Source organism: Anguilla rostrata, chromosome 15 (genome assembly GCF_018555375.3).
Source record: "Anguilla rostrata isolate EN2019 chromosome 15, ASM1855537v3, whole genome shotgun sequence".
NCBI classification, from domain to species: domain Eukaryota; kingdom Metazoa; phylum Chordata; class Actinopteri; order Anguilliformes; family Anguillidae; genus Anguilla; species Anguilla rostrata.
This window is the reverse complement of record NC_057947.1, coordinates 29,601,984-29,625,642: the sequence shown is the minus strand read 5'-3', so window position 1 is coordinate 29,625,642 and position 23,659 is coordinate 29,601,984. Positions and strand designations below refer to the sequence as shown.

General features: G+C 43.2%; 1 protein-coding gene across 7 annotated transcripts; it reads left to right on the top strand.

Moving 5' to 3' along the window:
• The first annotated feature begins 2,436 nt into the window (after nucleotides 1-2,436).
• Nucleotides 2,437-21,991, top strand: LOC135241429 (ATP-dependent RNA helicase DDX3Y-like). Of its 7 annotated transcripts, XM_064311856.1 has the most exons (21): nucleotides 2,437-2,704; nucleotides 4,442-4,499; nucleotides 5,022-5,069; nucleotides 7,381-7,437; nucleotides 8,664-8,756; nucleotides 8,864-8,935; nucleotides 12,125-12,322; nucleotides 12,688-12,805; nucleotides 13,029-13,127; nucleotides 13,221-13,320; nucleotides 13,419-13,554; nucleotides 13,906-14,003; nucleotides 14,345-14,443; nucleotides 14,589-14,749; nucleotides 15,189-15,333; nucleotides 15,424-15,568; nucleotides 17,235-17,416; nucleotides 17,517-17,634; nucleotides 18,057-18,210; nucleotides 18,610-18,728; nucleotides 18,903-21,991. In XM_064311856.1, exons 1-21 carry the CDS (start codon nucleotides 2,660-2,662, stop codon nucleotides 18,977-18,979), a joined length of 2,322 nt encoding a protein of 773 aa, XP_064167926.1. In that variant the 5' UTR covers nucleotides 2,437-2,659; the 3' UTR covers nucleotides 18,980-21,991. The 7 variants fall into 7 exon arrangements, with proteins under 7 accessions (XP_064167926.1, XP_064167921.1, XP_064167923.1 ...); XM_064311851.1 differs by lacking the exons at nucleotides 8,664-8,756; nucleotides 8,864-8,935 and adding an exon at nucleotides 15,988-16,038; XM_064311854.1 differs by lacking the exons at nucleotides 8,664-8,756; nucleotides 8,864-8,935 and adding an exon at nucleotides 15,988-16,038 and having other exon boundaries at nucleotides 2,438-2,704; nucleotides 12,125-12,259.
• Nucleotides 21,992-23,659: the final 1,668 nt, after the last annotated feature.

Here is a 23,659-nt window from a genome sequence, read left to right as displayed (position 1 = left end):
AGCATGTTTGACGTCATTTGATGTGAAAAGGATTTACGCAACATTGCTATTGACCAGCAGGTGTCAGCAAATAAATTCCCTGAGTAAAGAAGCATGCATTATATCCACTTATCTCTTATGAAACTTTGCACATACAGTATATTTAAATAAAATGTAAAATATTGCTCATTCGTCCATTAAAGACGTTACAGTGTGATAGTGTAATGCTACTACTGTAATGCTATATCATGAATGTTCTGGTTTTGTCTAGAGTGCTGAAAAAAATGCACTCTGGGTCTGATGGGCTTATAACCGATGTCTCTTAACAGGCAGCTTATCCTGTGAAAGCACTGTTCCAGTGGATAGGCCCAAAGATCTGATATACCTAGCCTACTTCTTTTCATGTTGATAAAAACATCCTATTTCTGCAGACATACTAAGACATTTCCTCATAGGCAAGATGTCAATACAATAATACATTAAGCCACGGCTCTGTGTGTTAGCACTGTAAAATAATAATTTAAGCAATTGACAATTTAAAGTAATGTGTTTAATGTAAATAAACTCTACAGTGTTCATTTTAACACCATGTCTGTGCTTCATTATGTGCTTACCTACTAAAGACCAAATTTAGCCTGGTCTCCAAGCACATCCCCTTGAGATGACAGGGTAAGGACCTGAGACTTGTTCACAAGAGATATTCAGTAGCAGTTATTTTCTTTACATGGTTCTCTCTCAGACTTCATGAGCTTGTGTGTGAGAGGCACTAGCATCCTGTTGCTTTTAATCAAAATAATATATGGAAGATAGTCATGTTAGTCATGTAAGTCCTCCTCTGGAGTTGCAAATCCACCAGTGCTGTAATTCAGAACAACAACAAAACATATCTGGGGCTGTTGGCATAATTCACAGAGACTACTGTGCTGCAGCTGGCACTGTTTGCCCCTTGTCTGTTGACCACTGTGATGACATTCCAAACAGTAACAGCGGAGTGACAGAGAAGCAGAGAATTTCACCCTCTCCCCTCTGTTCTCCCTAGCAAACCTGGCATCCACCAGCAACATTCACTTCAAAGCCAATTATCTCAGCTTCTCTTGATCCCTCTCACATATGCCCAGGTTGCCTTTGAGAATCCACAGGCTGTATGCATGGCTTTTTTAATTTTTCAAGGTCTACTGTAACTGCATGTATAATGTCTCCCAGTGTCTGCACAGTGAGGTCCCACTTAGGAAACTCATAAAAGCAGGTGCAGTATAAGTTGCCTGAGCTGTGTGAATGCTCTCCAATCTGAATCACAATAAAAACTTGTTTCAAACACACACCTGATTTCATATTTTCACAGAGAAATCCCACATGTCTGAAGCAGGCAAGCCAGAACATAAATTCAGAAGTCCTCTTGAACTACACATTGTGTATATGCATGTGTTTCACCAAAATCTAATCATTGGCAAGCCAGAATATTTATTTGGGCAAAGCCAACATCATTTTTAAAAAAAAATTGAGATTATCTCTTCCGTTGTTTTTAGAAATTCACTTGTGTGCTTTCTTCCCCCCTGTTGTCAGAAAGTATAACCTAATGCCCTAACCCCACTTGTGTATGGGAGATAACAAACAGAATTTGTTATTCTCGCTTGGTATTCCCAACCCCCTACACCAGGTGAACAGACACCTCTCTCAAGGGCTTTCAACCCAGGCGTAGGACCTTCAGCACAGAGCAATGAGGAGCTTTATTTTGCGCTGTGTGTGTGTGTGTGTGTGTGTGTGTGTGATACTGAAGGTCAGAACATGAAATAATACCTCTGTTAAACGTCAGGACCTGGAAGATTATTATTTATTGTGCTTTTATAACATCAAGGAAACACCTTAAAAGCACAAAACAGTCTAACTGTTGTAAAGACAACAAAACGAATGCCTAACGGCTTGGACAATTCTATACAGAATCCATATCCAGGTAACTTCAATGAAAAGGACCTAAGGAACGAGGACAGCTAGAAAATAGACTTTCTAAAAAAATTTTTTTTTACTATTTAGTATATTCAATGGACAAACTCTAGGAATGGTAACGGAGACGTTGAATTATTGTCTTGTCCTGCTCGTTAAATGTACTTAACAGCTCAAAAGATCTGTGAGCTCAACTTGCCATCATTCTTCAGGTTAGCATAGGCAAGGAGCCTAGCCCAAGGCTTGTCTTAGCCCAGCAGAAAAACATTGGAACAGGAAAACAGCAACACATTTAAGTGGAATCATCTCATTTTACAGCTTCTCTTACGTAAATTAGAAAATAAAATTGCAACAAAAAAAGTCAGGCCAACACAATTTATTATTTAGCACAGCACTCCGATTTACTTGTTTCCTACAATCTGCGACAGCTTCCACGCATTTGCTTCCGCCAAAACATCGCGATGTTTTAAGTATTTCCGTTTCAGGGTTTGTTCGGTCAATAAAATCTCGCGATAGCTGTTTCACTTGTATTCCAGCACGAACCAGAGGAAGGTGCCGGTTAGAAGCTCGGGCTGAGTTCAGAAACTGAACGAAAACAAGGACACATTTATACACATAACTGTTTGTATAAACTATTTTATATTACGTATATATCAGAGAACTCGAGGGAAAAAAAACAACGAAGGACATAACCAGTATAGCTTTCTCAGAAGAAATAAATCCTCATTATTCTTTAGTTATGAGTCATGTGGCCGTCGAAACTGCACACGGTCTAGATCAGCAGGTGAGTATCGACTACTTCTGTGCTGTAACTGTCTAGCTACGTGGCTTAGAAGTGTAACTTGGACATATTCAATTTTAGAGAAAATACGTTATTGATTGATATCAGGCTGGTTGTGTACATTGCTCGCTGGCTAATACAGTGTTAAGTATCGCTGTGTGCTTTCGGCTCTGGCTGGTTAAAATGGTGGTTGTGGTTGTAGGAGTCACCATCGTCACAATGGCGGCTATTGTCTCCAAAACCAGCACACTCTGTTCAACGTTAGCTGCATCTTCTTTGGTTATTATGTTTTCTCAGAAGTGACGGACAACGAATGTTATGCGAGATCTGTATTGAGAGATGACATTCTGTGCTTTAAAGTGGCGAACGGTAATGGTAACTAGCTGTCGATAGTTGCCTAACGTTAGGACGTCTCGCTAACTATGTCACTGTTCGAGTTATTTTTCAGATCCCGGTTGTTTCATGCGTATCAACTTGTATAGCCAACGTATTTCAGCATGAACTAACACTAGCTGGTTATCAAAGTGACGTTAAGGCAAATTACAGCTTTAATAGGTAGCTCACTATCTTGGTAATTTTTCTCAAATCTAGACTAATCGACAGTTGACTAGCAACTGCTTCCACGATAATGCTACCGTCTAAACGGCGATAAGGTTTTTTTTTATTTATTTAATTTTTTTAAAATTTATTTAATTCCGGTCAACTTCTTACCTTTTCCCTTCTCATATCTGATTTAGTGATCCACTATTCTGTTAACTATATAGCTGTATAATTATATAACGATAATATTGACTGTGAGACGAACGTTACTTAACTTTATCCTTAAACATGCTCCCAGAGCCTGCATCAGCAGCTTAATAAAGTAACTTTTCTCTTGGGTAACCTATGAGAGTTAGCCTGCCTAACCCTATAAAAGTAACATTGACCAGTTTTATCTGTTAATGGATATGTCCGTTTATGGCACGTTGTCCAGCGTGGCTTTTTTAGCAACATGGCTAATGGAACGGCCATGACGTAACCGCTAGCTAGTTAGCTTTTAGCGCTACAAAAATGGCTTCTTGCGTATGTCTAACGTGAGCTATTTGACGTCGTCACTAATGGTGGAAAATAAAAAATAAAAATGCTTACTCGACAGATTATATCCATGCCGTGGTGCCACTTTTATATAAGGCCTTTGCCATCGCCTTACTATCGCATGTCATTTTTACTTGTCATGTTTTGTCGAACTCTTTGGCTTGTTCCCTAACTAACGTGGCACGTAGGTTTGAAGAATATCGCCGCAGTTCCGCTTGCTACCAGACCGGAGAGAGCGTTTCACTGTTCTAAACGGGAAACGCGTGACCCGGTGTCGATCTCGCTCTCTGCCTTTGGGTGCAAGCGACAGACTGGCACTCTAATCCAAGCCCTTTAATGCAATTAAACACTGAAGAGCCCGTGCTGGCCGAGTATGGCTCTAGATTTTCACAAATGTTCACGTGGGCGCCACCGGATGGAAATAAAAGGTTGCATGAAATTGTGCAATGACCGTAGTTATTCGGAGTACAAAGAGAGTATAAAGAGTTCAAGGCTCACTTTTCCAACCTCACTATATTCCCCTGACCATAGGTCACTGTGGTACAGCGTGTGGGAATGGGAACTGTATGAGGAACAACATAAATGTTATTGCCTCCTGAGTGACAGTCTGATCAGTTAGATTTGTAAAAATGGGTGATATGACATGACATTCCTCTTTTATTTCAGCTTGCTGGCCTAGACTTGAACTCTGTGGGTGACGTGCAGGGTGGAGGTGGCACTGGCAGTAAGTATCTTTGTTCCGATTACCAGTTACTTCAGCCATAGATTTTAGTCTCTGGTGGGAACTGGACTTGCAAATTGTAAGTTGCAGGTTCAATTCCCTGGTTAGAGAACTGCTGTTATACCCTTGAGCAGGGTACTTAACTTGAATTGATTCAATGAATGTCCATCTGTATATGTGGGCACCTCGTTAAAAACTCTGAAGTTTCTCTGGATATGAGTGTCTGCTATAAATGCTAGTCATATAAATGTGCAGTCCATTTGGTTGATATTGAATGCATCACAGTGGCTGTACTCCACAATGGGTTTATTCCTAGATGGAGTGTAATTTGTGCTTCTGTGTACATCAGTTTGTTTATTTATTTAAATCCTCTAATATAAATTTGATACAAGAAATTTACAATCTACTTTCCATGTTCAATATTATTTGTGAGTTATGTGCACTTCAATAGCCAGTGGCAATGAGAATGCATCTGAATGCTGAGACAATCATTCCTGTTACTTACAAATGTCTTTCTACCTTTAGGACGTTACATTCCACCTCATTTAAGGAACAAAGAAGCTTCTAAAAATGGTAAGGGGTAACCGTGGTGAAAAGCGTTGTTTTCACATAGGAATTTAATTGTAAGCAGCTAAATGGCACAGTTGCTATGCAATATGCATTGTATGTGGTAGGTATTAATTAAATGCATTTCATTTGCATCTTAGTGTTTGACACCGCCTTTAAAAATTTAAAAGAATCGGGAGTTAGATTTTGGAAATGAAACAAAGGATTGTCTGTGGTTGGACTACTTTCAACCAGAGTTTAATCAGTCAGATGTATTCAGTATTGCTCAGTCTGTGTTTTTAATCGCCAGTGTCATATGACATTGTGATGGATAAACTAGATTGTGTTTTGTCCTCTCTTGAAAATTGGTATTAAAGGGAAACACTAATATATATATTTTTCAGATTGATTCATTTTGTTAGTTCCCTTACACAAGCAAATAACTAGTTATAGATACCTTTCACCTTTAGTAATTTGTCATTGCTTTACCCAGTGATATGAAATTAGTTATGTATTTGTCACTGTTCTATCTATTAAGAACATATGTCTCAACCAACTAATCTTCTGTAAACTGCTTGGTGTGAATAGGGCTTTATGAACTATTGAACAGGATGAAAGAATTTTAACTCTTTGAACTTGCGGAGGACTGTACATCTTAGCATTGATATGTTACAATGGGCACTTAATTCCTTCTTTTTCGGTTGATTTATAAAAACCGCAAGATTTTCATTTTTAGGTATAATGTAGCAAGTGGTGCATTGAGTTATGTAAATGTTTGAGGACAGCACATTTTTACAGCAGTCGTGGTGATAGTTGCATCATTTCAATGAACAAGCTACAGCTCTTGTAACCCTAACGATGGGTGGGCATATGGCTTGTGCCAACAGATAGTTGGCCATGTAGAAAATGGCTGTCATAAGGTGAATGTAATCTGATTCACAAGCATTAACTGAACTTTGCACACAACAGCTATCTGACCATTTTGACTTGGGACTAGTGATTTTACTTGCATACCTGCAGAAAGTTTTTCTAAAGGGGTATAGCGTTAATGGGGGAAAATTTCCTTATAAATTCATAGAACATAGTTAGGTTTATTCAACATGGTCATTTTTCACTGCCTTTTGAGAGACTGTGGGGTGTACATGAGGTGTTGGCTCAGTACTGTTGTAAAGGTCCAGCACCTAGGCCTGTGAACTAAGAATTTGTTGATTGTAGACAGACGGCATGTTTGTACAGTTACTTTGACCATAGTAAAAGCTGTACAACTGAACAAATGCATGTATTGGTGTAGCTGCTGGTTACAGATTGGCGTCTTGGAGTATTCAAATAAAATAATTTTTTCAAGTCAAACATAGTGCTTACATGCACAGTTGAGCATTCCACACTGTCTTCTAAGCCTCAAACTGAATCTGGCTCCATACCCAAAATTGCCATGCTGCTCACTAGTGCTTCTCTTAGTGAAAAGGGGCATCTCTTGTTAAGAGCAGCTTATTTTGATGGACCGGTTCCCCTGGACAGAATACTGTTGAGAAGCATTGTGCAATTATGTGTCCAGTGTGTGCATAATAACAGTTTAATGATTTAATCAGTCAGTACATGCTGTTTATTAATCAGTATATCTATAAAAGAAATTAATGCAATTAAGCTCTTAACTTGGTTTTAAAGCTGTGAAATTATCACATCTTAATTTCTGAAGTGTACTTTTTCTTTGTGCAAACGGCACTTTCTCCGGAGGAGATTCAGTCTAGGGTTGTAGTTGAATCTCAACACAAAAAGAAACTCTGTTCAGGTACCTTGTTTGCATTAGCCAATGAGGTGCCGTTCTTGGCTTCTGAGATTCCGTCAGAATGCCTGTGCATGTAACTACTTGTAACTGCTTGAGATGCGTAATCTCAAGTAGCTACAAAGGGAAGAGGGGGGTCATGTTGGACTACATTCATAAAGCCTTCTGTAACAGATTCATTTCTTACAGTTGAGGCATTGAACAGTGCCTCTCGCTGTCATAGCAACGGTACATGAGTTGTTAGGAGCAGTTATCAAAGGCAGTGATAATTTCTCACTAATTGCTGGAAATCTGAGAGAGTAACCCTCAAACTCATCCTGTTTTTGGGTATGCCTGGCTTCCCACAACTTAAGTATTATTTGGATGTCAGGAGCTGTTGCTTTTCTTTGGTGTGAATTTCTCTTTTGGATAGACCAATGCAGTAATCACACAAGCAGTCTTAAATTTATCCTTTTTTAAAAAATCTTTCCAGGTAACATGTATTCATCATGAAATCGTGAAGCTGTGGTCTTCCCCATAATTTTCTTGACTTTATTTTCATTTTTTTCGCAACAGGAAGTGCTTTTGCCTCTGGTAGACAGAGCGGTTATTCAGTGGCACCGATGCAGAGCTGTAAGTTTGTGTTCTCACAGCTTTTTGCCCTGGAAAGCGCTGCAGCATGATGTGCCAAGCACACGCCGGTATTGCCAATGCGCAGTCGCCGAATCAGAGAACTCATTCTTAAAATGTGTTTTTAATATCGATCACACTGTAGCGCTGCTTATTCTCATCTCGTGCAAATGTTTATTGGACTGGGGGGTGGAGAGGAGAGATTTTATGCCTAAACATCTGCAACTTGATATCTGGGAAGTTGTGCTGAAAGGTAATGTTGAGGAAAATGGAGGTTTGGTCACATGCTCAATGCAGACTACATACCATATCGGTACCTTTTGTAGGTGCTCATGTGTTTCGATTGCTTGTTTCTCTGTTTGTCTGGGCCTTGTTTGGCTTTTAGGAAGACTTGATCTCAACTCGGGCTGTGTTTTTGGGCTGACCGTTGGGGTGTAGTGGTTTGTTAATGTATCGGGTTCTATTTGGTTCACAGTTACTTGGCCACAGTTCTGTTCCTACCTCTTCTGGATTCAGTAAATAAGAACACTTGCTGTATTCTGGATTTCTTTTTGTTTTTTGTGTCCCCCCACCCCCCCACAATCATATCTGCTAAACATAGAAAATGAAGAACATTAATGTTCAGGAGTAGTCTCCAAAAATGAAATTTGATGGTATAAAGCAATTGGACAACCCGAAGCCCAGCCTGTGTGCCTCTTGATGAAACTGCGTGTTCGACGTTGCATGGCTCGCGACAGCTTCTTTTATTTATGGAAGCTCGCAGCTGAGCTGTGATGGGTAACATCTGTGGTGGTGACAAGCAGTCGCCGCTAACGTTAGCCAGCTGACAGCTTACAGCTTGTATTTTTACATTTATTTTTGGTATGTTGTATTAGATGTAGCTTAGTTAACAGCTTTCTCAAAATGCAAGCTTTGCTTCTTGGTTTTTTTGATGTGATTGAGCAATAGGTTGAACACAAAATGAGGCCTTGTTTAATTCTGTAGCCTAAAAACTATTGTAAAAAGAAAGCCCACCCTGTCAATGTGGGCTTCGCGACTCCTTAACGCAGCCCAGGTTGTGGATCTTTTACCGCCAGCCGCGTTGATAATTTCAGTCGTCGCTGACGCTACTGAGCAAAGCTGGCTTTGGGTTTTCCTCTGATTTGAGTGAACGGCAGCTGTTTTCACCTGATGCCTCGTGTTTTTTTCTCTTGTGTTTTCCCCCCACATGCAATAAAATATTCCTAAAGTCTCTCCTAAACAGTACCCTCAAGCATGGCGTCCCGAGCGCAGCCACAGGCGCAGATCTAACTGTGCGAACGGATGGGATGACTTTAGGACCGGTAACTATCGGGAGAGCCAATTTTAGCATTTTCAGTTTAAAAAAAAAAAAAAAATTCTACTCTCTCCTGAAGTTGTTTTGATGCTGGCCCTTGTACTTTTTGCTTAGGTAACCCGAGATACGCTTCCCAGGAGCTTGCGTTTTATCAGGCCTACAGGGGCGGCTGGCCGGAGAGATGTGGTAAACCTGGACTTATCTGCATGTAGCCAGGGGAGTGCAGCGGCTCCCTTAATCTCCATGCGGTGGTTCCTTGCGGCCTTGTCGCTAATTGCTGGGCACGGTCCCGTTACTGTGAGCTTGGTCACTGCTTTAATTTCGATTGGTCAGTCTAGCCCGGTTGTTCGTTTTGCTTTTGCCTGTTGGCTTTCGTCTTGGCCTCAGTGTTTAGTAATGCATGTCCGTGTCAGACTTGCTAAATGTGGAGCTCTGAATTTTCTGGGGGGGGGGGGAGAAGAAAAAAAAAAAACGCGGCCTTTTCACACCCAAGTCTTCAGCAGCTTCACATGGAATCCTCTGTTTGGAGAGGGTGGTGTGCGGTGTTGAGTGAAGCGCGCTGTCAGCGTTCTGTCGTGGATTTGTTTACAGCTCTGAGCGTATGACCTTTGAACTTAACAGTGATGGCATTTTGGAGGGATGGTGGTGTGCTGTGTCTGCAGCATGGTAACTGATCAGCTGGTGGAATGCCTTGAAAGGATTATCCTGTGTACAATATGGATTATGTTGCTGCCGTGTATGCTGGTTCATGTACTGAACTGGGCATGCCTGTGTGAGCTGGCATCAGTGTTTTGCCCATAAAAAAAAAAGTACAGTACAAACTTTCTTGCAAACCCCTATAAAAACACAATTTCGGAACATAATGTTCCCCCAATGAAATTGTCCGATTTTCTCACTGGAGTTGAACCCGTTATCTCTTCACCCACATTTTCAGTGTACAGCATGCCGTGCCTTCTGTTGCCCACTTGAGTGTGATAAATGTAGCAGATTTTTTATTTTTTTTTAAATTGCAGGACAAACTTGTGAAACCTGCACATGTGGAATTGCACTGCATTTGGTCTGAGTGGAGGCAAATGTGCGGTTTGTTTTATGCAAGATCCGTGACATGACTGCATTCCTGCTCGGCTCAGATGGGTGGCGGACATTTTGTTTAGTAGCATTGCCGAGTTTTGTTGCATCTTACCTGAGTTTGAGATTTAAGATGACATGTTCACTTGCGTCTTGTGGTTTGTGCCGTGCTGATTGAAGGCTCACCATTCAGATGTTGAATTAATCATGGGACAGTATTAACGGCTTGTAACCCATAAAATGCATGCTGGGAGCAGCCATAAGTTGGGCTGGCTGATCAGTTCAGCAAGCTTGGATGGCCTCAAGCAGATTGATTGGAGACTTGGATCATGATTGATTCCTTTTATACTTGGAGACTTCCACACAATAACTGGAGACGGAAAGTTGAAATTTAGCTTTGGATATATTAAATGCTGTGTAAAATTATTCTCTAGTTGAATGGCATCTTGGGTGTGCCATTCTTTCCCTAAACCTCTGTTCTGGCTTTAATCTTACACTGCAAGGTATGCATGGCTTTTAAACCAGTGTTAGATTGATGCCAACACTGACACTTCACCCTTGGGATCAAGTGGTGTCTAACATGCAATCCAGCTTTTCTGGAGTTAGGAGATACTGTAAGTCCAGAAGGCACATCGTGTGCCTGTCATTGGCTGTTATCTAAGATGGCTACACTATTTTGTGCAGGTACCGTATAGGGTAAGGCTGTGGTAATTAGCCATTGGTCAGAACATCATTCACAATCCTTTTTCTCTGAACACCATGAAGCACTACTGTCATTCGGTAGTTTTTCCAAACTAAATCCAAACTGTTCAGGTAAACTGATTCAACGAATAAAGGCTTAATTTCTCTATTTTTTTTGTAAAACTGCAACTTAAACTCCATACATTCTCTTCCAATGTAACTATTATTGGCAGTTTGCTTCTCATCTGTTTGAGTCTGACTTGGCACAGTTGTTGCAACTCCTGGGAACTGCCTGTACTTGAACACATCCATTTTGAAAGAAAGACATGCAGACACTTGCCAGTTTTGTACATTTAGGGTTTTATTTTACTTCGCTATATTCTTTGACCTCGTCTGGACTTGGGAGTATCCAAAATATTACACAGGGGGAACCCTCTTCCTGAACACTGAGCCATGTTAATATCATGGGCCCGGTGGGGCACCTCCAGTAGCGTGGAGAGCATCAGTGAATATGCCGAGGGTTCGCCTCTTCCTTGGTCTTTGGGGAAAGAATTGCGGAGCGGCTGTTTGTGAGCGGTGAGCGTGTGAAAGGAACGGGCGCGCCGCTCTTGGCGAGCGGTTGAGAGACCCCCGGCCGGTAACGCCGTGTCGCTTCCAGCCTCCCCCGCCCGCACTGACTGCAGCGCCGCCACCGACGGGAACGACGACGCGTCCAGCGTGCTCAGCTGGGCTGATCGCTGTGGTAAATGTTTTTTCACACTGTGGCATGACTTCCGCTTCCCACAGTTTGACTCCAGTTGTTTGGTTTGCAGTTCCGGCTCGTTGGCTCGTTGAGTTTTTGAGTAAGCAGATGGATTACAGGGCAAGCCCAATTTTTTAAAATTTATTTAAAAAAAAAATACTTATCTTCTATCTTTCTTTAAATGACACTTTGAATGAAGTGGCCCAGTGGGTTGGCATGTCGACTAGAGAGAGAGAATCTTGACTCTTGACCTTTTTGTCTGGATATTATGGTCACACATGGTACTCACTGTGACCGCTTCTGGCCGTTGTGATCCATTTGAATTCAGACTTGTAGAGATGGTGGGTTTTTGATTTTTCTAAAGGGATGCTTTTATAATGCCTGGGCATTAGTTTTTACAGCCAGGTCATAAGTATTTTGAATAGTGTTTGAGATCTAAAAGTTTAAATATTCCCTTGTAAATGCAATGGCTTCTCAGTGGTGAATTGGTAGTGTTACATGGAATTTAAAACACTTTGCAGATGTTTATTGGATTGTGGTTTCTTCCCCATATCCCCACAAGGAATTAATTAGAAACTTTTGCACGAGTAATGCACAGATAATATAGCAGTTTTACATGAATGCTCACCTTGAAATGACCATTAGTATCAAACCTTAAGTCTTCCTTTTCCAGAGGACAGCATGTAACTGGAAGGGGGTGTGGACAGTGACCTTAATCTATAAACTGTCAAAAATAAAACCAGCCTGGTATGAAAGCCAACTGTGTGGACTTTGGGGCAAAAATGAGACCCTTCTTCAAATGAGTAATTCTTGGGCAGGTCCACACTTTTGGTTGGGGGGGGTGTTGGGTGCAGATTGTGATCCGTGTCTCCTCCTGAATCAAGATTCTCCTGGATGGGATGGCGGACGCAGCAATGGCTATGTGAATGGTTACCATGACGGCAGGGACAACAGGGTGAACGGCGACCGCGGCGGCTTTGGAGGACGCGGATCTTCACGCCCAGACAGAGGTGGTCGTGGTGTGTACCGTGGCAACCGAGGCGGTGGCTCCTTTAACCAGTCCCAGCCAGTGCAGAATGCAGGTGGGGGATTGGTCCTCTGTCTTCCGTTCAGATGTTGAGGGCGACATAGCTCAGGAAGTAAGAGCGATTGTCTGGCAGTCGGAGGGTTGCCGGTTCAAACCCCCCCCTGGGCGTGTCGTAGTGTCCCTGAGCAAGACACCTAACCCCCAACTGCTCTGGCGAATGAGAGGCATCAATTGTAAAGCGCTTTGGATAAAAGCGCTATATAAATGCAGTCCATTTACCATGTTGCTGTGTGTGAACTGGAAGTGCATGAAACCTGCGAGCCCTGTAGCACTGTAAAGAAGCACTGCAGTAAGCTGATGTTAAAATTCCTCGGTAACTTAGTCCTTCGTCCTTCATAACAATGCTTTTTCTGAATGTAGACGGTGGTGGGTGGAACAGTGGAAAAGACAACCGGGATGCTTACACTAGTTTCGGAGGGCGCACGGATAGGGGGAAGTCTTCCTTCTTCAACGACCGCGGCTCTGGATCCAGAGGAAGGTATGTTGTCTGTGCAGCCGCACGTAAATCCCTGATTTTACCCGTGGAACTAGAGCTTCCCCCTCGACCACTTTCTATGGGCAAACCTGGGTCTGTTGCATGTTTCACGAAAATGAACGTTTGCCAGAATTGTGTAGTGAAAGCGATTGTTTTAATTATGGTTCTCGCTCAGCCTGCCCTGTGCTAGCGTGTGTAAGCGTGTACCTGGCTTGTGATTGGACAGGTATGAGCGCCCCGGCGGAGGAAACAGTCGTTGGGTGGAGGACTCCAGAGACGAGGAGGACTGGTCCAAGCCCACTCCTCCCAACGAGCGCCTGGAACAGTGAGTGATCTTTCTGCCTCCGTGTTGAATCTGCTTTTGCCTGACCCAAGTGCACTTTCCTAAACTCGCCCGTCTCATCTTCCCTCCCCTCAGTGAGCTGTTCTCCGGGAGCAACACGGGGATTAACTTTGAGAAGTACGACGACATTCCTGTGGACGCCACTGGCAACAACTGCCCTCCGCACATAGAGAGCGTAAGTTTCACGTTTCGGTTAAACGGTTTTTTAAAATTTTTTTCAAAAATGTGGCCTCGTTTAGCAAGGCGTCTGACTGAGCTGCTCTTGTGCTCCAGTTCCATGACGTGGACATGGGAGAGATCATCATGGGAAACATCAATCTGACCCGCTACACGCGCCCCACCCCCGTGCAGAAGCACGCCATCCCCATCATCAAGTCCAAGAGGGACCTGATGGCCTGTGCTCAGACCGGTCAGTAGCGACTCCAGCTGGGCACCCCTCTGGCTGTAGTTGATAGTTGGCGCTGCTTTTTGGTTTCAGAGCTGCTTTTAGTTTGCATGCACTGGTGTAACTAGAGGCCTGTATTTTCTATTTATTTTCTATTCTATTAAACCATCAATGAAAATAAAAAAATGAGCAAATTCAGAATAATGAATTCATGCTTTGAAAATTACAACATTAGGTACTGACAATGCTGGAGTACAGTTCATTGGGTTATTGCAGTTGAATGTGTTGTAATAGGTAAATTGGATGTCTGATCTACAACATTTTTACTCTGATGAACGCTTGCTTGCTCAGTGATTGATTTTATCCCCTTTTCAGGCTCTGGAAAAACTGCAGCATTTTTGCTTCCGGTGCTGAGTCAGATCTACACAGACGGGCCTGGAGAAGCCATGCAGGCCATGAAAGGCAGTGGCCAGGTACTGCAGACACACATCCACTCTTTATACTGTATAATCAATGCAGCCCAGGCAAATGGTCACGTGCCTTATACTATATTGATACTTCATATGCGTAGGCATCGCACCAGTGGTTGCTCAGTTACCTGCCCAGTGCTTTTGCCACTCTGTTTAACTACAGAATCTCTTGTTGAATGTGGGGAAACTGGTGACTGATGACCAGCTAGGAAATATCAGTTTGTGTTAAAACCTTTTTTTTTTAATAAGCTGTGTGCACCTGAAGATTTGTAGGCTGTTGGTTGCCGGTGTTGGGATTTCCCCAGGGTTTCTAATTGTGCTCCACACACGTGGTGTTTCTGCAGGAAAATGGGAAGTACGGGCGGAGGAAGCAGTTCCCCCTCTCCCTGGTCCTGGCCCCCACCAGAGAGCTGGCGCTCCAGATCTACGACGAGGCGCGGAAGGTGCGTATCTCCCGAACGCGCGTTGCCGATGGCAACCCGCACGACGCCAGACCCTGCCTCTCCTTGGGGCCGGTGTCTCTTTGCGTCTGACACGCGTCTGACACGCATCTGAAACGCGCGTCTGTGCGCTCTTCTCCTTTTCCAGTTCGCGTACCGCTCCAAAGTGCGTCCCTGCGTGGTGTACGGGGGCGCGGACATCGGGCAGCAGATCCGCGAACTGGAGAGGGGGTGCCACCTGCTCGTGGCCACGCCCGGCCGCCTGGTGGACATGATGGAGCGGGGCAAGATCGGCCTGGACTACTGCACGTGAGTCTGCTGCCTCCGACACCCATAATGCACAGGGGTGAAACTCCGGTTCCGGAGTGCCGCAGTGTCTGCTGGCTTTCAGTGCGTCTCAGCACAACTGGTTCGGTTAAGTCCCTGATTGGCTGGAGTCCACACACTTCATTCTCAAGCCCTCGACAGGCTGCTGATGCTGAAGGAAAGCTCAAAAACAGCCGACTCTGCGTTTGACACCCCTCTAGCTGGTTTGAGTTATAAAGGAACCAGAGTTTTACCTATGAGGCAGGTCAGGTTAAAAAAAAAAAAAAAAAAAAATGCTTAATTTACAACGAGGGCCTTTCATGTCCTGAATAACTCCAGATTTATTTAAATGCTTGCGAGTTCACGCTCCGTGTAGATTAAGCTGCAGATGCCTGAAAAAGCACAAGCTTAATCTGATCTCTGCATTTTATTTTCTCCTCAGCTATCTGGTGCTGGACGAGGCGGACAGAATGCTTGACATGGGGTTCGAGCCTCAGATTCGGCGAATCGTGGAGCAGGACACGATGCCCCCCAAGGGCATCCGGCAGACCATGATGTTCAGCGCCACCTTCCCCAAGGAAATCCAGGTGCGAACGGCGCGGAGACCGAAAGCAAAGGCGAGACAAGGGAGTTGCGCGTGGACAATGTGGTCTGAGCGATTTTGTCTGTGCTTCCAGATCCTGGCCCGGGACTTCCTGGAGGAGTACATCTTCCTGGCGGTGGGCCGTGTCGGGTCCACTTCCGAAAACATCACCCAGAAAGTGGTGTGGGTGGAAGACGGCGACAAGCGCTCCTTCCTCCTCGATCTCCTGAACGCTACAGGTGAGCACCAGGCTTCAGGCCCTGCCCGCATGTGTGCTTAGCGCTTAGTGCTATAAACCTGCCCAGGAAGTAGTGCTGTATTCCTGTATAGAATAACACCGCTTAAAGCTGGTCAATTACTGTTGGGATGGAAATAGAAATAGGCCTTTTTCTTAATATCTGCTTTTAAAAAATAAATAAAGATATGAGAGATGTTCTAATTTTCACGCACATAGTCCGAGTGCTGAATAGGAACGGTGCGGTTCCTCTGCTGCAGTTTTTCGCGCTGAAGGCAGTCCGTATGGACGTCAGGTCACGTTCCTCCCTGTCGCTGTTTAAATAAGGCTGTGTTAAATTTCTAACTTGGATGTTTTTGCTGCTTACAAATTATCTGCTGTAAAATGCTTGAAGTTTATGGTGAGGTTTGGTTTTATTCAAAGTCATTCCCAGTGAGGTTCAGGAAAATGCGGGTGAGAACCCAGAAAAACCTGGTGAGTTGGTATCAGATTTTTTTTATTATTATGTGGTAGAATGCCTTCCTCATTTCACTCTATTTTATTCCACAGTATGATTTTGTTGTGCCGTTTCTCCTTTAGAATGGACAGTAATGCATAGAGAATTCTATAAAAGTGAATGAAGGAAATTTTTAGTTTCTTAAATGTGTGCTGTTATTTGGAAAGGGGCTCAATTTGGCTGAGCGCTTTACTGTCTGCAACCTCAAGGGTATGAACTAATGTTCATATGTTTAGAGGACTAGTTAAAAAAATGAATAATTACATTTAAAAAAAAAAAAAGAATGTGTGGTCAGTTGGCTTTATGGATGATGGCAAATTCATATGTAATGGGTGCACTTTTTTATTTTAAATATTACAAGTTTTCCATTTCTGCTTCTGCACTGAAGGGTCACCAGTGGGTGAAGATGTACCCATAGCATGTCTAGTACCAAGAATGGTACAGTATGGGATTAAAAGTGATTCCTCGGTGCTGTATATTACTTCTAGGCTAAAATCACAGTTGAAATGTATGAAACCTGACCTATATCCATGGTTACCAACACAGCACAAGTAGCTTTATGGATTAAAATAGATTTCAGTGAGAAGCCTGGTGATTTGGGTAAGTGAATCGCTATGGTAACACTGCAGGGAAGTTACAAGTGCATGTGAACATTTAGTCTGTGGTCTTGTGCTTCATTTGTCGTGTAGTCATCCCCTTTTTAAGCCGTTGTGTTTGCATCAGTGTCTTTGTGTGTCTGAATTGCTGGTCTCCTAGAGCCCCCCCCAGCCCCCAACCTGAGCCCTGCTTTCTTACAGCCACAGAACACGCCACAAACACTGTGCCCAACTAAAGTCAATTTAACAACTGAGTAATTTTTTTCACGGTTGAGCAGTATGTTGTTGGCTAGCAACCCAGCACGACCCAGTAACTTGGACACGATCGGCTAAAATAAATTAGGCAGTCCATTTTGTGCCGGCTTAAAGTTTTGTGGCTGTGGTTAGACGTGCGTTATTCCTGCTGCACTCCGAGACTTATTTTGCACAAGGTGGATTCCACAGGCATCTACTTGCAGGCACTATGTATGAGGCTGATGAGGTCATCTCCTGCACCCTCTTCCCTCCCATTGGCTGGTCTTGGTTGGTCCTGTGATGACATACGGACTCCGAATTTGAATGCTGGTTTACTTTTTCAGGCAAAGACTCCCTCACCTTGGTGTTTGTGGAAACCAAGAAGGGTGCCGATGCCCTGGAGGACTTCCTCTACCGCGAAGGCTACGCTTGCACCAGTATCCACGGCGACCGCTCCCAGAGAGACCGCGAGGAGGCGCTTCACCAGTTCCGCTCCGGAAGGTGCCCGATCTTGGTTGCCACAGCGGTATGTTGCTTCTGTCTTTGTCTAAACAAACACTTTTTTTTTTTTTTTTTGTTTTACTTGTTGCCGAAGAACAAGCACTGATTGTTCATTGGTCCTCTAGGTGGCTGCCCGTGGTCTTGACATCTCTAATGTGAAACACGTCATCAACTTCGACCTGCCCAGTGACATTGAGGAGTATGTCCACCGTATCGGTCGTACTGGTCGTGTGGGAAATCTTGGTAAGCTCTTGACATTTCTATAGTCCATCAGCTTGAACACTTGCATACCTATGCCTTATGGAACCAGCCAAGGGCTGTTCAAAATGTCTTGTTATACAGGTTATAGACTTCAAAATTGGAACCTTGGACTTGAAGCAAAATGGACAGTTATGACTCGTAGCATTTTAGTAGCTTGCGTAGAAACACTTACCCAATTACATCCACGCAGCTTCTTCAGAAAATCAATTATGAAGATCAAGTTGATTGAACTCAAGTTTCATGAGTTTCTCTCATCTTTGGAAAGATGTTTTGATGTTAGCATTTTATTCCAGTCTCCCAGCTCCATTTTCAGGGCGCGCTGGAAGAGTGGTGGTTGATTTAAGATGGCTGACCGTGGCGCACGGTCATTGGTATTAAAATGACTGGGGGTTTGTGTCCACCAGGTTTGGCTACGTCCTTTTTCAACGACAAGAACAGCAACATCACCAAGGATCTTCTGGACATCTTGGTCGAGTCCAAGCAGGAGGTGCCCTCCTGGCTGGAGAGCCTGGCCTATGAACACCAGCACAAGAGTACCACCCGGGGCCGCTCCAAGAGGTACAGACCGGCTTTCGGTCGTCCGAGCCAACACCGCTTCGCTCGCTGTGTGGGGTTTCCGTTTGATCGCCTGGTGTGATGCACCAGTGGGCGTACGATAAAATGTGGTTCAGGTCTTTCTTTGTAGTCTGCAACTGTTTGGTTGAAAGTATCCAGTGTTAGGACTTAGCTCATAGCTCAGGAGGTAAGACCGATTGTCTGGCAGTCGGAGGGTTGCCGGTTCAAACCCCGCCCTGGGCATGTCGAAGTGTCCTTGAGCAAGACACCTAACCCCTAACTGCTCTGGCGAATGAGAGGCATCAATTGTAAAGCGCTTTGGATAAAAGCGCTATATAAATGCAGTCCATTTACACGTGACTTTGTCGTTTTATTTATTTACGTGTTTTTCGTCTTTCTCAGGTTTTCCGGCGGTTTCGGGGCCAGAGATTATCGCCAGACCAGCAGCGGCGGCGGCTTTGGCGGCCGTGGAGGTCGTGCCACTGGAGGGCATGGCGGGGGCAGCCGAGGATTTGGCGGTGGTAAGGCTCGGGGGTGGGGGGGGGGGGGAGGGTCATAGTGCCTAGTGTGCTTGTTTCTGTATGTTACTTGTGTTTGCTCTGTAAAACAATTATTGTCGGTCAAAGTACAAAAATACGCCTTTTGTTGAACCACCTTACTTCACAATTTCTGACCGGCTCGCTTCTCCTCCGCAGGTGGCTTTGGGAACTTCGGCTACAGCAGCGATGGCTACGGCGGAAACTACTCCCAGGTGGACTGGTGGGGAAACTAGAAGGAAAAAAGGAGTGATGCAAAAGGAAAAAAAGAAAAAGAAAAAAAAAAAAAAGAAACCTAGGCTCAGTGGAGGTCACCCACGCCAAACTAGCTGTAAAAGGAAACCACATGTAACATAGCCAGCCTTATACCCTGTGTAGCTTCGACGAGCACTCGCAGTACATTACCAGCTGTGATTCTCTGACTCTGTACTCAAGGGGAGCCTGCTAGCTGCTAGCGCCGGCCAGCGGCCTGCAAGAGAACTAGCGCGTCGGAAACAACGACACGACGTGAGCCCAAACATGGCCGCTCATCCAATCATCCCAAACGGGATCTGGGACATCTGGTTTGCCTCTGCATCACATTTCGTTCCTTTAAAAGAAAAAAAAAAAAAACCCAAAAAAAAAAGAAACTGAGGATCATTTGTTTGTTAATGTACTGTGCCTTTCACTTTAGACAGGAATTTTCATTTTTGAAATGTCATGTAACTGGTCAAACCTGGCCAAGAGCTAAACTATTATTATTATCATTATTATTATTATTATTTTGTAAGCCGTCGAAGAAGCTTACTGTACTGAATCAAACCTTGGCAAACACTGGGATGATATGACTTGAGTGAGTCATTATTTCCATTTGAAATTCAAATTGTCACAGGGATATCGGGTAGCGTGCTCTGCGCTACAGCACAAGCAACTTCTTGATCCATCACAGAAGCGATTCAATCGACGGTATCGATTCCTCGCGTGGCAGTTGTATTTTATGGGACTATGAGTTCAAACTTTTTCGCTCACTCTATCCTGGATAGACACCCATTAGGGATATGGTAGTCTTTAAAAAGCCATTCCAGTCGTAATATTCACTGAAATAATGAAACGCTTGTGTCTTAATGCACGTTGGTGTTGTGACACACACTGCTGGAATTTGTTACTCCACTTCTCTGAATTGACTTGACAGTGTTAAGGCAGCTAGTAAAAAGTACCGCAAGCTAGCCGTTAGGTTGGGTGGAGTTATTGTTTTTTCCAGTTTAATTTCTTTATTACTTGAAACGTTTTACGGGGGGAAATTGAAAAACCTTCGTTTTTCAATTAAGTGTTTCTCATACTAAACGGGAATGCTATGTCGGAAAAAAGGACAGAAGGCTTGCCGTATTGGAAAGCGAAGTTTTGATTGGCTACACATGGACCACGACGCTGAAGCGGCCAGGCGGATAAGTCGCGGCCGGTTCGGTCTTACATACGCATGCTAGTGTTGTTGTTTTTTGGTCAAGGCGCGAAAACCGATGAATTCTGCAGCGGGCTTTACTTTATTACCACCACGTTTTCTCTTATTCAAGCTGCGTTAAAATTCCGTAATGATATCCTTCGGCTTACTTGGAGGAGGCCGGGCTCCTTCCCCCCCCCCCCCCCCCAAAAGACTTGGAGCGGTTTTGCGGAGGTTAGTGTAATGTACAGGGGGAGAACGGGTGTTTGGCGAGGGCGGCCGGAGTGCACCACCGATTTAGGTTTCCTCTGCGTTCTGGCCGTGTGTCCCACTTGATCAGGCCAAAGACGTGGGGGGAGGGGAGGCTGGGGGTTTCTCCTTACCCTTATGGTGACATCAGTGCTGTCAGCTCTTGAGTTAATCTGCCTTGATGTGCGTTTAAAATCACTGGCCAAGCAAGCTAGCGCCAGCTCCCCTTTTTATGAGCGATGCTGTGAGACGGGGGTATAAAATGGCATTTAACTTTTTTAAGTGCAATAGATTTATGCTGAAGTGTGTTGTGCCTTGAAATTTTTTTTCAACAAATTATTGAACAGAAGCAGATGCACTGACAGTATTGAGGTAACTTAAGATGACTGGTGCTATTTAATTTTAGGTCTAGGCCCTTGTATGTTGTGCCCATCAAGTTTTACGACGTTATTTTATTGCGCATCTAGGATTTTATATAAATGTCTTGAGTGCGCGTCCTTAAGCTTCCAAATACAGTGTGGAGATTGTGAAACGAAGCTTGTTTACAAAAGGGGAAGGGCTCTTGTTATTTAACCAGGACTTATTTGGGACCAGGGGGAGTAGCAGTTTGGGGAATTTAGCATTTGCACACAGATTTCTAGATTCTACTTTTGCTGCTAGTTGTGTAATTTATTAACCATTTTTTGAGAAATATTTATTTTTATAAGCCTAAAAGTGATTCTTTGAACGTTTCAAGAAACTTGACCAAAAGACAGTACAAAAACACTGGCACTTGAATGTTGAATGTCACCAGTATGCGTGAAGTTTATATATTTCGGGGTAGTGTGAGCTTTTTAATGTTAAAGTCATATTGGACTCAGTCAAAAATCATACCTGTTACTGGCCTCATGGCTGATGGTTTCTACAAACTATGATTGGCTGTCAAAATTTAAAGAAAGAAAAAGAAAAAAAAAACCAAACATGCCAAGGTTTGGATTATAAAAGAAAGTTGTCAAAAAAAGAAAAGAAATAAAAACACATTTACTATGTATCAGCGTGCAAAGTGTCCAGATTCTCTTGTTTTTTGAATTTTATTTTTGTTTTCTCAGTGAATGTCTGGCACATGGCAATCTATTAAAAAAAAAAAAAAACATGTGGTTTTCTGTTGTTGCATTTGCATATTTACGACTGGTGTTCGACCTTTCTGGGGCATTCGGCAGGTTCCAGCTATAGCAATAAGTCTCGAGTAGACGAGGGACTCTGACCACAGGATAAATTTGGAACGAAAGGTTTTTGCTTGCCAAATGTTCACAAGGGGACACCAGAGCTCCTTTTAGGTTTAGAATTTGCTTTCTGTACCAGTTTATTAGCTATGCACTGCATGGGAGTACTCAGCTGTGCGTCTGTTGTATAATTTCACCAAAATAAAAGTTTGAAATGCAAATCCTATACAAATCAAGCATGTTTTCTAGTACGATGTTTAATGTAGAATGAAGTAACCAATGTAGCAGCTGTCGGCAGCGTTGCTGCACTAAAGCTTGACTTGAAGGTGAAATTCAGCTCTCAAAGGTTCAGCTCAAATATAGATCTTGTTTTTAAACTCTCTCTGTGTCTTGTCTTTTTTTTTTTTTTTGTGAATTTGTGGTTATATTTCCACGCTAGCCTGGTTTGTTTACCAGTGATTATTCTTGCCCGACTTACTAAAAGCCTCATGTTTTTATCCTCATCACAACTCCAGCGCTGTGAATGAATACTAAAAATTGGACATCGTTCTTGTATAGAACATCTTCCTAATGCTTAAAATGTACGATGCAAGTTGTTGGTAAGCATAAAATTGGGGCAGTTAAAATGGGGGTTGACACGTGATACACATACATTGTGTAAAATAATTAATTTGCCGATTTTGTGTAATAACAGCAACTGTGTACCAATTTTTTTTGGCACATTTCATTATAATAAAATCAACAGAACGAGGAGAATGTAATGGTATCTTGTTAAAGCCTTACCATATAATTTAGCCTCATGATTCAGGTGTGAAAGGTGATGGTCTATGTTTTGAACAGAAAGCTGTAATGTTTGCTGCATCCCGTCTGAATCCATTCTCACGGGCAGGAAGTCGAATAACTGCCTACTTGGTCAGTTTGGAAACCCAACAGCCATTTTTCTGACACTGTGAGGAAATCTGATTGGGTTGATCTCTTATCTTTGTCTGTTCTCAGACAAACTTTCAAGGACCAAACATACTGAGTGTGATGTAGAAGTGGGAGATGCTAGCCCTATCGAGCTGTTTCTATCTGGGTTTGGTGTCAGCGGAGCGTATGCAGATGTAAGAGAGCTGAACTGCATACTGGAAAGTAGTATAGTGGAGTTAGCATCTTCCAATATGAATGGATCTTTCCATATTTGTTGGTTGATAAATCTGATGGGTTAGACAGACTCCAGAAAAGTAAATGCTGTCGGTAAACCTGACTGCTACTCACTGCCTTGTATGCAGGACTGTATCGATCAGGTGCAAAGCTAAGTTGGATCTTTTGAAAGGTTACTGGCAAGTAAGTACCTTTGACTCAAAGAGCCGGAGTTGAAATGCTCCCGCCATCTTTCAGCGTCTAATGAATAAGGTTCTGTGTGGTTTAACGGGTTGTGCATTTTATGTGGACGACGTGATCTTGTAGAGTGACATCTGCATAGGTCATGTCCAGCGTTTTGAGGCCAACCTGACTGTCAACTTGGCTAAATGTGAATTTTTTGGGTTGCAGCTTTTATTGTTGGTGGGTTACTTCCACTGGTTTTTCCTGCTACTTCTCAATGTGGTGGCTCCACTGACAAACCTTTTGGTAAAAATGTGTAAATTAAATAAAACCTCATTTAAGGGAAGTCCTAGGACAAGGGTTAGTTGTTGGTTTTGTATATATTTTTTATTTGTAAAAAAAAATTGTGGGATGTAACATGATATAGCCTTATTTTGACAGATTTTCAATGAAATACATTTAAAAAAAATACTTTAAACATTACTGTCAATTTCTATTATTGAATTATTTCAATTAAATTAAATTATTTTAATAGAAAAATCAGTAATTTAAGAGAATTCCTAGGGCTAGAATTGGGTTTCTTTTTTCACTCTTTGGACATAAGACTACAGCCTTCCAACTTGTGCCATACAGCAACTCCAGATGGTTCAGAATGATGCTGCCCGACTTGTCTTCAACCTTCCTAAGTTCTCTCAAGGCACTCCCCTGCCGAAGTCACTCCACTGGCCACCGGTCGCCATCAA

What these genes read in the sequence shown, in the direction of transcription:
- LOC135241429 (XM_064311856.1), top strand. Translation starts at nt 2,660, where the DNA reads ATGAGTCATGTGGCCGTCGAAACTGCACACGGTCTAGATCAGCAG. An exon ending in ATCGGCCTGGACTACTGCAC is followed by an intron (nt 14,750 to 15,188) that starts GTGAGTCTGCTG and finishes TTTTCTCCTCAG; the next exon opens with CTATCTGGTGCTGGACGAGG. An exon ending in ACCCGGGGCCGCTCCAAGAG is followed by an intron (nt 18,211 to 18,609) that starts GTACAGACCGGC and finishes CGTCTTTCTCAG; the next exon opens with GTTTTCCGGCGGTTTCGGGG.